Source organism: Galleria mellonella, unplaced genomic scaffold (assembly GCF_026898425.1).
Source record: "Galleria mellonella isolate WM207_F2 unplaced genomic scaffold, CSIRO_AGI_GalMel_v1 utg165, whole genome shotgun sequence".
Lineage (NCBI taxonomy): Eukaryota > Metazoa > Arthropoda > Insecta > Lepidoptera > Pyralidae > Galleria > Galleria mellonella.
The window spans coordinates 1,384,274-1,400,532 of NW_026442009.1; the positions used below are offsets into that span (position 1 = coordinate 1,384,274).

The 16,259-nt window shown below is 31.7% G+C and overlaps 1 protein-coding gene across 2 annotated transcripts; it reads left to right on the forward strand.

Annotated features, from left to right (window-relative positions):
* Positions 1 to 1,020: 1,020 nt before the first annotated feature.
* On the forward strand, positions 1,021 to 15,871 carry LOC113519022 (proton-coupled folate transporter-like). 2 transcript variants are annotated; one of them, XM_052892736.1, is made up of 9 exons: positions 1,021 to 1,442; positions 2,674 to 2,929; positions 5,425 to 5,718; positions 6,337 to 6,489; positions 8,288 to 8,480; positions 9,846 to 9,947; positions 10,367 to 10,504; positions 11,960 to 12,043; positions 15,511 to 15,871. In XM_052892736.1, exons 1-9 carry the CDS (start codon positions 1,399 to 1,401, stop codon positions 15,843 to 15,845), a joined length of 1,599 nt encoding a protein of 532 aa, XP_052748696.1. In that variant the 5' UTR covers positions 1,021 to 1,398; the 3' UTR covers positions 15,846 to 15,871. The 2 variants fall into 2 exon arrangements, with proteins under 2 accessions (XP_052748696.1, XP_052748697.1); XM_052892737.1 differs by having other exon boundaries at positions 1,030 to 1,442; positions 2,689 to 2,929.
* The last annotated feature ends 388 nt before the right edge of the window (positions 15,872 to 16,259 follow it).

The window sequence follows — 16,259 nt, forward strand, 5'->3', positions numbered from 1 at the left end:
AAATCTAATACAAATGAAAAAAGTTAGTTATATACTAAATAGTTAGATTAACGAACTAAATTATTAATTATAGAATAAATTGCATTTATTTATTACTAAAATTTTTATATAATATATACTTCATACTTGTGTTTTCCTTCAGTAGTTTTTTTTTTCTATCTATATATAAATTTTAAGTGAGAATGAAGAGACATTTATGATAAATATTAAAAATTGATTGATAATCCCGATATTAACATACTTCAGTAATCTTCGGTATAAACGCTTTTAAGTATAAGAAAAATGGCTTCATTTTTTCATTGTAACAAATATCTAATTGCTGAAATTAATAACTTCAGAACATTTCAAGTGAATGTGATTCGTATCACGTAGGTACTAAATATGACTGGCGTAAATTAAATATAGATTGTAATATCGGTTTATTTAGATATTTCCTATTATCTTCTTGATTATATTTAGTTTAAAACTCGAACATTAAAATATGTGTGTGACCGTATTAGATTGTTCTATTTAATATTATGCTATTGAATAAGTTATGAATTTATTCTATAAAAATTACTTGAGTAGTAGTGACTACCAACACAAGAATTAATAATATCAATTTCAAAATAATCATCAAAATCAGTTCAGAATTGGAGTAGATGTCGTATTTGTCGTACATTTATATTTATAATTCTTTCAAGTTGAGAATTTTTTCTTTAATAAAGTTGCCCAAAATTTGATAATTTGTTATCGACTTCTTCATATTTCTACGAGTATATTTGACGGGGTAACACTACCACTATCATTTGCTATTTGGATTTAATTATTAGGGAATTTAATTGGAAATTTAAATTGATACAAACAATTTTAAGAAAGATACGATAAGATACAATTCGGAGTAAAACTTGAACATATCTAGTATAGTATAGATACGGAGAGAGGATTCACTATATACTAATTTAATTACCTACAACTAATATTATTCCTAATAAGCAAAATAACACAAAACTTAGTTATCATAGCATGATATTGGGTATATCCTTTAGCTGATAACAGTGTTACTATCTCTTTGACCGAGTTCAATTGATACAATCGAGCTAAATTGTCCTGAAATGAACTTCAATATCGCAGTGCTGTACCCTACGTGCTTATCTGTCAAACGACAACGCGCTCTGCACTTCGAATGGGTCATTTGTCGTGTGATCAACGAAATTATCTTAATATTTGAGTTAGCATTTCATTAGCAATTAGCAAACATACATTATCTTATCGACTCGTATTAGTAAAAGTGATGTGTTCCAATACACACGCGTCGCACGCTTACAGTGTGATGTGATGTTCCATTTATTACGATTTGTTATTATATAATATTTATTTATTTATTAAATAGAAGAGAACCAAGTAAATAAATTTGCCATGTCTGAATTAACGCCTGATCTGCAGGAACTGGAAAAGCTCAGGTTCGTAATTTTACGTGTTTATCTTGAATATATATTTTTCTGTTGCCATGCTAGTGTGCTCGAATAGCTGTTTTGAAGTTTAAAGGGTGGGATATAACAGTGAAATTACAGGATATATCGGCCCTCGACCTTAGTCTGCACTAATAACGTATCAGGGATGCTATGGGTATCACAGTATATTCTGTCTGTTATAATCAGGTCCAATTCATCAGCTTGTTTGTCATTCTTGTTGTATAAAAAAGTATCAGTTACAGCACAATATAATATTACTTTTATTGTGTTTTATATTTGTAAAATAAATATTTAGGCTTTGCCTAATAGAAACTGTTATATTTCAAAAACTTTTAATAGACTAGTTTATTCCCATGGTTGACCCCACTTAAAAATGATAAATGCTATATAGGCTAGAATGACGTAAACGAAAAGTTGCACATACATACAAATTTATTTTTAAATCGGTTTCTGATGCTGTCATTATTTGTTTTTCTATGAATTCAAAGCTTATTGACTTAAAACAAATTTATCAAATTTTTAAAACGACTTAAAGATGAGGTGTCTAGTATTAACTAAGGATTAGATATTGAAGATTTTTATTACATCCATACCCTTATTTCAATAGTTATTTATTGAATTAGATTAAAAAACAACATTCAAACTTTAAATTTTGCCCTTTAATTATATAACTATCTAAGCTTTCTATTTTTTAACTAACACCTAGTAAAACATATCCCGTAAAGTTTAATTAATTTTAGCAAATTAAACGTATTGTAGGACAAAAATTCTGACAAATAAACACAGACAAATAGATACATTTGCCTATACTCAAAATCTATGGCGTAAAAAGTCTTTTGAATAATTTAAAATGGTGTTCCACAAAAAATAAACCGACTTCAATTGTGACAAAACCGGTTATTTTGATTTAAAAACTAATCTACTGAACCGATTTTAATAAAATGTCTATGGGACAATCTGTAAGTATATGCTTACAAATAAAAAAAAATAATCGGTTTATAAATTACGGAGTTCTAAGATATTAATATAACCAAATTGAATCTTTTTTCTGAAGTCAGTTTAAAAAATATTCAATATACAGACTCAGCCTTGTTACGATTTTGTTATATGCATAGAGATAACGTACATTACTAGTATATTACTAAGTAAACAGATGTCTAGAAGTTATTTATTTATAACTACGATATCAAATACAATGTCAATAACTCTAAACCGCAAGGTCATTTACTTCCAGTCCAAATCCCACCAGAAGAGCACAGTCACATACTCAAAACCAAGACACACAATGTCAGGATGATTCTAAGAAGAAATGGCGAATACTTTTGGAACCGGCTTTGGCGGGTTCCATGATAGCAATAAATCTTGGACAGACATCGCTACAGAATTTTTATTTACGCACAGCGTGTACAGTCGACTTGGGATATCCAGCAGAAATATGTGTTAAAGGTGTCGGAGAAGAATTCAGAACAGCCGAGGTAACTTGTTTCTATTTAATAAAATTTAGTCATCGTAACCTCGTTACATATGAGATTCTTCATACTCTAAGCTTTCTTTAATAAACTTTTAACGAATTAAATATAATATTTTATCTGTAAGTTAAAGTTTTTTTTAATGGTTAATAATGGTAATGATAATATGTAAATGATAATGGTAAAACTGTCTGCCTTAACTGTATGCGTTGACGGGGCACTAGTAACGATGATAGGTGAGAATAAAGAGGCAGGTCAATTAGCCCAATGTGATAAATATACCTGGAATTCAGTACTATGGTTTCCAGGAGGGATCGAGGAGAGATTGACATGGTAGGGTATATTGCTAATGTCTATAGGTAACGATTACTACTTTCCATCAGATTGGCCATCAGCTTGTTTGTTATTCTAAGTTGTATTAAAATAATGGGACTGGTAATCCACATTACTAGCATCCTCCATAGTCAAGATTAGTTTTTTTTTTTTAATTACATATAATTACTTTCGGCTGATTAAGAAAATTTGGCATATAAATGGTCACTGATGTGCAAATTATTATAGTAAATAGGGTATTATTTAAAAAACAGCAAATAATTTAAAAACATATACGCACACAATATTAGGTATAGGTATCTCGTAAGTAATAAATATATCTGTTAAGTAGATAAATAATTGTATATATTTAATTACCTAAATTAGAAACATTTTTAATTTCAAGATCGTAGCAAATAAATTAACAAAATATTACTGGTGTGATAAATGAAGTAATTTATAAACATATTTGGATGTTTGTTATTCAAACCTGCATAAACGGCTAAAATGATTTGAATAATATTTGTTATATAGATGGACCATATTCTGGATTAATACATAGATATTTAATTTAAATTTATATAGACAAAGCCTGAGATATAGCTAGTTGTTTATAAAGAACAATATAAAGAAGTAATATTATATGTACTCTTTTATATGACCACCTAAAAGAAAATTAAAAACGCCCCTGTACTTTACTGCTCTATTAATTTTTCACTGTGAACAATAAAGAATAACATTTTATTATCTCTAATTGCTCTAATCCATTTTATGATTATTATCAAATAAAACAATGTAACTACATTTGATATTGCATAAGTTATATATTCACAATATTGTTCTTAATTAGGGTTCTGTACTAAAAAAGTACTTCTTTACTTACTAAATTACTTATTAAAAAAGTTCTAGTAAATTTAATGAGAATGATTTGAAATTTTGAATTCTTTTGATATTACTGACTCAAATTTCATTCTATTTTTAATTCAGTTTTTTTTTCTAATTCTTCAAAAATGACGCTTATTATGCTATACTAATCGTTATAACAATAATACTTTAAATGTCTATTTAGACTAATTAAAGTATTATAAATAATACATTTGGATATAAATCTATTTGTTTTATAGTTAAATATTAAAATAAATTTTGATCTGAGCTTAGACCTAATAGATTATTTTAAGTACAAAACCCGTCAGCATGTGAATCCAAATCGCACTTGACTGGCTTTTTATTTTTAAGTACATACTGTTATTATCTATTTTCTTTTTAATTTATAAGCAGGTAAGTAGTAATAATGTCAAATAATATATACCTATCTAAAACGTATTTACAACCTTGCATATCAGGGCTTATATATTTTTCCTCGTCGCCTTCCGTATTTATAATGTCTTTTCTAGTTGTACGGCGCCGTACAATGCGCTCAAAAACTACTTGTTTGTCGATGTTCCTTCATGCATCGGTGGACGTCATGGTCTACCTATCTTTTCAATCTTAGTATTCTGTTAATAACTGCAATGAGTAGCTGAAGGTCTATTTCAGTGAAAACCGTGTAATCTAATTTACGAAATTATGTGAATTAATATTAATAGCGGATTCAAAATTCTTATTATATACATAATTTATTTGAATTACTTACAGCACACAAATAACAACAGATATAAATACATACGTAAAAAAATGAATAAAAGAATAAATATATGAAAAAAAAATACATAAAAGAAGTAACATAATTTTTCATTTCGTAATAAAAAGAAAAAAGAGAGACATTTTATGGACCCAAATATTGTACGATGCTTTCTGGATATGTATTAGACGTCAAAGGAGAATTAAAATTGTTTAGTTCATAACCTTATTTATAACTAGCTGTAATCGGCGGCTTTGCGCACATATTTAAGATAAGAAGCAACTACGTGTTAATCCAGAATATTATTCATGTGCACATTCCATTAAAATGCGTGATATAGTAATTAACGTTAAAACTTCTTTACAGATTTTTTAGTATTGAAAATCAGTCATTTAATTATATTATATAGGCAACCACGTGTCCCAAAATAGCAACGAAATTACTTTGTACAAGGTATAACATGATGACAGGAAAGGACATGGACGTATCTATTTTGTTTAAAATAATTGTATGAGTATAATTTCTGCTAAAATAATATATTTATTTATTATTATTTATGAAATTTTAGGCTGCAAGTCAAGTGGTTGTGGCGGGTGTGAACATTAGTAGGAGTTTCATTGGATCTCTCATCTCCGCTATAGTTCTCTTATTCGTGGGCCCATGGAGCGACTGCAGTGGGCGACGGAAACCCTTACTCATTATGCCATTAGTAGGAATGACCATCATGACAACTGGAGTTCTATTGATGATTATGTTTCCAGGGGCGTCTACTATACAAGTATTATATGTTGTTCAAATACCAATATCCTTGGGAGGAAATTTTGGTTTACTTTTGGCAGCTGCTTTTAGTCACATTGGAGATGTAGGTATAATCAATTTATTGTTTTTGTATATTTATATATGTGTGTAATTATAGGTAACAGTTTGTTCAAAACTATAAAAGAGTTCTTGACAACACGGGTTCAATGATCCGATTTATCAGAACTTTTTTTATTTTTTACTCGATCCGGAAACCCTTTTACGGGAGTGTGCTATCAGCGAAACTAAACATTACTCCGAAAAATTGAGTCGAAAATCGATAAAAATGTTGAGTATTCTATACAAACTTGACAGTTGATGCATTGTATTAATAGACCAGGGCTCAAATTTTGTGCTTTATATTGATTTATGCTTTTAAGTTTTATTAGTAAAATACTCCTTTAAAATGATACTTTTAGTTTCACACTGAATAATTGAATGTTTCTGATTAAAAATATAATAATAATAAAATATAAAAGTTGAATGATCACAAGCCTATCAATTGAATTCAATTGGCATAATATAAACAAGTTAAGGCACTAATAAAATGAAATATGGCGACTGATATCGCGCGACAATGTCACCTATTGAATACTAATAATAAGGTACTTTACTTTTAAAAATATTCCTATCTATATCTGTGATGCGATTTGAAAATATGTACTTGCTTATTATGTTTCAGGTATGCCATGCGACAGGTCGTGACGTCACGCGTACTATGGGTGAACATCGTGCCGCCATCCAGATATCTCAGGTCGTGGGTGCCGTTTGTGGCCCTCTTCTCTATCGTAACCTAGGTTTCTACGGTGTGTTTCCTCTTGTTTTATTACTACAGGTACTTGTTTTGATTACTCTTTACGATGTACTGAATCCTAATTTTAATACTATTTTTATACTAATTTTTATACTTATATTTATTGCTTTACATTTGTATAAACTACACCTATTTTATTTTAGCTTAAGATGATTAATTTGATTTAAGTCGTCACGGTCTAGCGAATACTTAACAGTTTTTAAAATTATAAGACATTACCTATTATTATATGTAACAAGATGAGTCATGTTTGTTATTGTTTTATCAGTTATGATATTTTTGAAGTAGTAGTTTTTCGTAGAAATAAATGAAAATAAAGAGTGACATTGAAAACAAGTTGATAAAGAAACTGAATATTTTACTAAAAAAAAACACAGTCTATAAATTGGAAATTTTGTATAAAGTCGCAAAAATTTTTGTTATTATTTGACCCCTGTCTTTGGGACGTATTTTCTGTTTTACCGGTATCTCTCCCTAGTAATTTCAGTTGTGCCTTGTATACAATAAATAGTTAAAGATTATGTCCCAAAACAAAAACCGACCTCAATTGTGACAGAATCAGTTGTTTTGGTCTTGAAACTAAACTACTTAATCGAATTGGATAAATTTTCTATGGTAATAATCTGTAAGAATATCGTTTCAGACAAAAAATGAATTTTCCAAAATCGGTTTAGAACTGACAGAGTTATGCGGTAACAAACATAACAAAAATATAAACGAATTGAAAAACTCCTTGTTTTTGAAGTCAATTGAAAAAAAATCACATTATAGAATATTTAGCGTAATTTTAGCGTCAGGAGTGTTCTTCTCTAGAAATCTGTCCGATTCTAGAATAAGGGCATACGGGTATGCGATCCCGGCCTCCCGAGCCGCTGCAGTGTCCCAGTCCTTTCCGCAACTGCAGTGTCCCACCCCCCTCCCTTTCCTTTCCCACATAAGTCCCTTATTCCCCTCATTCACCGAAATTGGTGAATGAGGGGAATAAGGGCTTTAGGCTTTACGCTTTTCCAACGTTCCCTTCCTTTTTTTCCACAATCTTTTCCTCCATACCGTAGGTGGCGGAAACCACCAACAAATGCATTCCTAAAGAGGGTTGACGTCAGGCAGGTGGCCGGTCGTAAAACTAAAAACCAAATCTTTTTGTATTATGGATAAAATCTTATTACGCCGACCCCAAATGATTGGCATAAGGGTAGGAAGATGATAGAATATTTATTTACGGTGTAGTGAGATAATAAGAATAAGAGTACAGCATCACCATTTCTGATTATCCCCAAGTTGTCATAATAAGAATTGAAAAAGGGTACTAAGCAAAACAGACTACCGTAAGAGAAGGAGAACTAGTAACCCTAAGCTACCTGACGGATATAGTACATAATAGTAAGGAGAGTTCTGAGTTTAATGGAGGCAGCAGTGACACAGTAACTGATTGTTATGATGATGGTAACTTCTGTATTTTTATTCTTATAAAAATCATTATGTTCTGTAATAAATTTTGTCTATAACAAAGAGAGACCCGTATTCAATGGGGAAAGCAGTGACACATTAGTTAATGTATCATCGTAACAATCAGTTTGTTGTTATGATAATGGTAACTTCTGTATTTTTATTCTTATAAAAATCATTATGTTCTGTAATAAATTTTGTCTATAACAAAGAGAGTCCCGTATTCAATGGGGAAAGCAGTGCCACATTAGTTAATGTATTATCGTAACAATCATTTGGTTGTTGTGATGATGGTATTATAACTTCTGTATTTCCCTTATTATAAACATGGTTGTATTCTGTAATAAATTTTGTTTTGTATTTGAATTTTTAGGTCTCATCATTGCTCTATGTGATATTTGCTGTAAAGGACGTCAATATCAACAATGATAACAAAGTCTCTGTATTAAATTGGAAATTACCTTTTAATGCTTTCCAATGCTTAGTGCGGAAAAGAGATGGTTACCGAAGAACAATTATATTCTTGTTATTGATCGTTACTCTTGGAGACAGAATATTTTTGTCTGGTAAGAACTTTTTTAAAATAAATAGGGATCATGTCTTTTAAAATTGTGGTATTATGAAGAGTGAAAATTATTTGTTACTCAGTTACTGATAGCCTACTGAATGGATTGAGAAATTACTTACTGCAACATTAAAAAATAATGCATAAATTAGTGAAGTACACTAGTGTGTGTGTTAGTGAATGACACAGTGTGAAATCTTTTCGACGTTACTTAAAAATAAATATTTTTGCTACTCTGAATGCAAACAAAAATTCTAATAGATAGCTTACCCTGCACAGTTATCTATTAAGATGTGAAAAATTAGAAATACGAATATTTATAATATTTAATTACTCGCACTTAGGCAAATACTGGGTATTTGCCGTAGGTAGGTAGTTTATTTTATTCTATGTCTCTGTTTGTATCTCAGATGTTTCAGTGAATTGCAGTGAATTTTTTACCTAATATTTTTATGTTAGTATGAAAATTCATCACTGATCAGATTCTGATACATTTTCACAGAGAATAACGCCAGGCGTGTTTAGAAATAAAAGTATGGAATACAAAATTAGAAATTTATTCATATACAGATTATATCGTTTGTAAGGGATCGAATTAGACAGATTACCCCCAGGTAGCTATATGTAGCCAAGCTATATATATCTTCGGTTAATGTAGCCAAGTTCACGTGGTCAAAGCTGCGGGAGACTACTGATGTTTGTAACAGCATAAAAACTACTTAAAGAGTTACTTAAAAATTAAACCTCTATCTTCGAGATTGTTAATGATTTATTATAATTAAATTTAAAAAATATTTCAAACATCATGGCATCGCGCTAAAATCTATGATGGGACCATATTATGAACAGGAACCACTGTCATAGATTATATTTTTTATGATATTAATAACCTAATGGAGTGTCTCACAGTAGGACGGAATTTTTTTTGTAACAAAAAAATTAAGAAATCTATTCTAACATAAACAAATAAACATTTTTTTTATACAACTTAGAATGGCAAACAAGCTGACGGCCCACCTGGTGGAAAGTGGTAACCGTCGCCTATAGACATAAGCAGTACCATAGACATAACAGAGTATACTGTTTCGCCCATGCGTTGCCATTCCTGAACACTCAGATGTTATTCCTCCATACCCAGTAAATTCACGCCATATCCCACCCTTCAAACCGAAACACAGCCATGCAAACACAACTGCTTCAAGATTGAAACACGAATGGGACAGAGGTACTCAAGCAATCGACTTTTGTACAAAGTCTCTGGTAAACATAAAATGAACCCCTCAACATTGATATCGATAGGAAAAAATCTATATGATCAACATATAAAAGCTTATTTTTTAATTTATTTTATATGTGTTGTTTACAGCGGAGATACTTTTATCCTATATGTACTACCGATACAAATTCCATTGGGATGATGTTCTATTCGGAGGTTTCCTGGCCTATCGAAATATAGTCAGTTTTTTCGGTAAGTATTGTATATACATTTGTTTTATTTATATTTGTTCAAGTTTCATATACAATACTGTCTAAACAACAGGAACATTTAAATACACATGACGTGTTAGAGAAGATCCCGGTTACTGTAAATGAAAATATAATTGTGTTTCTTTTAAAAAGTTCTTAATAGAACCAGACCTAATGTTAATGTAAAAGTTTCTTGAAGATGTTTGAATGTTTGTTATTCAATCATTCATAAATAACTGAATATATATTTGGCCATTTTGTATCGTGAATAATTCGGTCACGGTCATCCATCCTAGTGGAAACGGGTATTTCCGGATTTATACCGTGAACTTAGATAAATATATACAATATTTTTAATCCTAACTTTCGTGGGTAAAGCCATAGAAAGTAATTAGTAAGAAATGTTCATGTATTTTTCAGGAACTCTTATAATCTTGTCGGTTTTGAAGCGCCGTCTCCAGCTATCAGACGAAACGGTCGGAGCTCTTAGCTGCGCGACACATGCTGTTGCATCATCAGGCCTAATTGCTGCTACCACTACCATTGCTGTCTTTATAGGTATAGAGCTTAGATTATATAGATAGAGCATCGAGGCTCAAAAACGAGTCAACTTTTCGTCAGCTCATTGTCAAATTAGCTGACTCGTTTTTTTTTTATCAATGTTCTATATACTTACGCATATTATGTATTTTGACGTACTAATTTAAATAAAATGAGTATTTACGCATTAAAAAGATGCAGAAATTATAAGACAAAAAAAAAATAAAAGACATAAAAGAGTCATTCATAACTATTTATCACACAAAATTGTATGAAGTCACTCTATCTATATAATTCAAGGTATAAAGGTATTTTTTTACTAATGTAAATGCTTTGAATAAAAAGTTAATTTTGTAAGTCCAGTATAAGTGAATACGGTTTCCCATGTTGTCTACATAAAATTTATAATTTGTCTGCGTGTAAGTCAACCAGACAACATATTGCTACTGAAGAGACAGTCAGCCCCTCCCATGGTTCAGGGGAAAGGGATTGTTAGTTATAGGGTCTAATAATTTTATTGCTAGCAACATATCCTATCAGCTCGACCTCCACGTTCGCCCGGAAACCATAAAAATAATAATAATAAACTCTTTATTGAGCAAAATAGAAATGTATACAATGAGTATTTATACAGAATGTGCATACACAAAAGGCGCCCTTATAGCTAAAAGCAATCTCTTACAGACAAGATGGCAACTATCTTGATTAGTTCTTGTGAAATTCATCACAATGGCCTGGCCTGCTTTTTTATCTTCACCTATCTTTCCTCATTGGTGTTCTATTAGAGTATACCGATAGCGCTTCCAAGGTTTTTTTTAATGGGTGAAAATGGTATGGTATGGTATGATATGGTAACCCCACCTGCGCTAACGGGATACGCTGGCAGAGCACCAGTGAAGGGAGATAGATGAGAATGTAAACAGGCCAGTTAGCCCATTATGATGAATTCATCAGGAATTAACCATGATAGTTTCCAGGGAGAACCGCGAGGAGGTCGACCTGGTTGGGTATATTGCTAGCAATGGGATTCTCAGTCTCCACTACTAACAATCCCTTTCTCCCCAGCGCTTGCAAGGTTAACCTGCAAAGGTTTTTTCATCGCATTAAGTCCCAATTGTGTATTTAAAATAGTACTATTATTATATTATTATAACAGCTGTTAACTGTCCGCTGCTGGACTTAAGCCTCCCCCACAAGGATGATATTGCTGATAGTTGCTACACTTGGTAGGCAAGTTTTTCTTAGTTTTTGGTAATAAAAAAAATTCTAAAAAAAAAAACAATTAATTAATACTAATTTTAAGGGATGTACTTTCATTATCAATAAAATATTACAATTATTCGTATAGGTACTTCACGAATAAAATTACGAAAGATCATTTACCATCTCCTCCTTTTTAAAGTTGGTTGAATGTAGTAAGTATATTATAATTAGTGAATTAAAATTGAAATAATCTTTTTTTTTTCTTTACAGTTCCTGTTGTGGGGATAATTTCACAAGGATCTCAAGTGGTACAAAGACCTCTTATAAATAAACAAATTTTGCCAAATGAGCAAGGTAAATTTATTGTTAAAGTATTCACTTAATATTTTTCTTGCGTTACTTCTTTGGTATGTGAAACGAGTTCATTGTAACAACAAATATAAACAAGTAAGTTGGTTGGTCTCTAAACGAAAATAGACACGACCTACTAGATGGCGTTAGAATCGAGATTTGTAGTTGTTATTGATTATTTTGTAATTAAAGATAATTTGAAGCAAAATTTCTAAATTTGCGGACGGTTATATTAATTTTTTGCCCATATAGTAATAATTTATTATCTTTTTTTTTCCTTATTCTCCTGAGTTGTAAAATAAAAAAATACACTATTAAAATAAGACGACGTTATATCACCGCTATCGAAATTAGTCTTCAAATTAGGACGATTATCGTTATTAATAAAATTTGAAATCAAGTTAATTACTTGATTTGATATCAAATTTTATAATAGAAAAAATGGGTTCGTTGATTTTTAGCGCCTAGACGGCTTAACTAAACGTCATGATAGTTTATATACACGTATTACTTTGAACGGAGAAAGACATAGGCTGCTTTTTATTCCGGTCAATAAACATATCCCGATAACGCGGACGATGTCCTAGATAAGCTTGTACCTAATTCATCTTTCATCATCGTCGTCATCATCATGATAGCTTTAAATTGGCCATTGCTAAATATAAGCTTCCCCCTTGAGGGGGTTTTGCCAGTAGTTGCCACGCTTGGTAGGCGGATTATCAACCGCAGTAAGCTTTTAGAGATTTCCTAAGAAGGGCGCTGCTAGCCATCCCTCGCCCTTCCTTAGTCGCCTCGTCTGGGTGTCGTACTGTCGAAATGGATGGGGTGGCCTATTCTATGCCGGGACCACACGGCCAGTACCTAATTGATACCTGTTAACTTTTATCCGCAATAGTAGCCTAGAAGAATACATTCGACGCTATGAAAAAAAACTGCTATTTTATTTAAATATTGTCCCTTATATATAATATTTTGTGCTCTTTTATGGCAGATTATGCTTATTTACTAACTGTTATCACCGGACTCTGTACTCAACGGTATTTCTTACTAATCAATATTTTATTCATCATACCTAATCGTTAATCGCATTTAGTAAAAAATAAATTAATATTAGAACGGGACTCCTAATATAATACAAATTAATATTTCAATATAATTTTTTAAACTCATTAAAGCCTAAATTATAAAACTCGCTATGTTAGGAAGTAATTTTCGTTTGAAGAAAAACTTACCAGTATTTTACAAGAACAGCTTGCTATATACTGTTGCGCTTTTATTACAGTTTTGTTTTGTTCAGTTGGATAACACTTGATTGCAGCAGGGAGACTTCTAAATCTAATCCCACGCCATATCATAAAATTTTTAAATTCATGTGTAGAAAATTTTAACAATGGTTACCAGAGGGAGACTTTGTACAAAAGTCGATTGCTTGGGTATCTCTGTCCCATTCGAGTTTCAATCATGAAGCAGTTGTTTGCATGGCTGTGTTTCGGTTTGAAGGATGGGATATGGGGTGAATTTACTGGGTACAGGGGAATAACACCTGAGTCCTCAGGAACGGCAACGCATGGGGGATACCATGAGCGAGACAGTATACTCTGTTATTTCCATGGTACTGCTCATGTTTATAGGCGACAGTTACCACTTTCCATCAGGTGGGCCGTCAGCTTGTTTGCCATTCTAAATTGTATAAAAAAAACTTTGTGCTTTGGAGGCCATTTAAAGTTATTATCCAGGTTGGTATGTTAGAGGTCTTCGTTAATGACAAAGGCAGCCTAGAAACTCTTGAATTCAGAGGGCGACACTCTCATACGAGTACTATATGTTGAAATTATTTTTTCATCAGAGGGAATAACCGTGTGAATTGTTATTTCCTATTACAATTTATCGACAGGAAAATTACTCCAAGTGTGATAAATTTTAACATTTACAAGAGCATCAACATATGTGCAATCTTTGTTTCTCCTTTATTTTATCTTTGATATTGAAACAATGAGTGCTAATGGACAACCGATATAATTTTACGTTATATAAACAACGAATAAAAAGAACTGGCAAACTATGAGTAATTTTTACCTACTCATGGTAGTTATCACTTTATATTTTTCTATATTTCCTGTTGTATTTTTATTATGAATAATGATATGATTTCAACATACGAAGAGAAAGGAAACATCTAATATTTACCAGAGGGTGACTTTGTACAAAAATTGATTGCTTGGATACCTCTGTCCCATTCATGTTTCAACCGTAAAGCAGTTGTGTCGTTGTGTTTGCATGGCTGTGTTTCGGTTTGAAGGGTGAGATATGGCGTGAATTTACTGGGTACGGAAGAATAACACCTCAGTCCTCAGGAATAGTAACGCATGGGGGTATCATGGGCGAAACAGTATACTCTGTTATGTCCATGGTACTGCTCATGTCTATAGGCGACAGTTACCACTTTCCACCACTTTCCATCATCACATTTCATCCATATATTCGTTTATTTATTTATACACTCTTTATTGCACCGCTTAAAGAATAATACAATAAAATATATGTATATTACACATATGAAGTACAAAAGGCGGTCTTATCGCTAAAACAATTTCTTCCAGACGGCCTTTGGGTAGAGGAGAAAAGGAATAGACGGAAAATATAATTACTTTATATGAGTACAATTGTAAACAATAACTATTATTTGTATTATGGACCATATTTATTATAATTTAATATATATTTTTATCCTAATTTACACAAGAAAGCAGCGTATACAAAACGAAATAATGAACTTACAGAAATTATCTAATAGATTCGTATCTAGTTAATTTTAAACTTTCGCGTTGTTTACAGAGTTTACACATATTTAAATACACTATCGGGACTTAAGATGATAAAAGATTTTTCAGATATCTGTTTTTTTTATACCACCGAGATGGCAAACAAGCATACGGCCTACCTGATGGTCAGTGGTTACCGTAATCTATGAACACCTGCAATACCAGAGGTATTACGCGTGCGTTGCCGACCCTGAAGAAACCTCTTTACCCCCCTTTTGAAGAACCCCATGCTGTAGTCTCTTGGAAAAACCTCGGCAGGGAGCTCATTCCACAACCTGAGTGTTCGTGGGAGGAAACATCTCTGAAATCGCGCAGTACGCGATCATTGAGGCTGTAGGACATGAGGATGAACTCTCTGTCGATGGCGAGCCGTACGATGGTAGAAAGTGGCGACTTTTCGACGTGAATTGCACAACATCGTGGACATGACAGCAAAATTTTTCACAACGCTAAGTCCCGATAGTGTATTTAAATATGTATAAACAACGCGAAAGTAAATAGATTCATATCTAATATTTCTATTACTGGTATGTATTATTATCTGGTATGAAAAACACAACAAAAACAAACAAATAATATTTTTTTCTTTTTTACTTATAAACAAACATGTTTATAAAGTAACTCGTATCTTTTTTTCTGTTTTTCCAGGTAAAATATACAGTGTATTGGGAGCATTAGAATCAGCAACGCAAACTATATCATCACCCCTTTATTCTTTACTCTATAGCAGAACTGTATCAACAATGCCCGACGCCTGGTTACTACCGGGTATTGGCATTGCTATACTACAAGTACTTGCATATTTATCTTCCAAAAGATTAGCAGCTACAACAATAGAAAACAATGTAGCTGAAACAAAAAGTATACAGTTAAAAACACCGAACGATGCCAGTAAATTAAGAAAAGATGACGAACCTGATGAAAGTAGAAGTCTTAAAATTGAATCCCATGATAAAAATACAACGACTATTTCCGAAAAATAATTAATAAAGTACTTTAGATATTAAAATATTTTTTTTTTTTATTGATGCCCCTATCGTAATAATTACATATATCATAGAGTAACAGCTACTTTCAAAGAAGAAATTATTAAATAGTTCGTATTTTTTCATATATATATATATATATATATATATATATATATATGCATGTATATATACTTTATTATTCAGACTACAATTTGGTTAGTAGCAATTTTCTTACAAACTATGTTAGTAAAAAAGAAAAGCAGCCGACTAGATCAGCATCTGAATGAAATGCCCAATTATAGGCGAGTTATATTTCTCAGTGAGGCCGCACGCAGCACGGACTAACTGCACGCAGGCCTCACTTAGTGAGGTCATTAAGATGATCATTCGATCAGTGGAACAAAATGTACTTGTTCAAGTTATTCTACG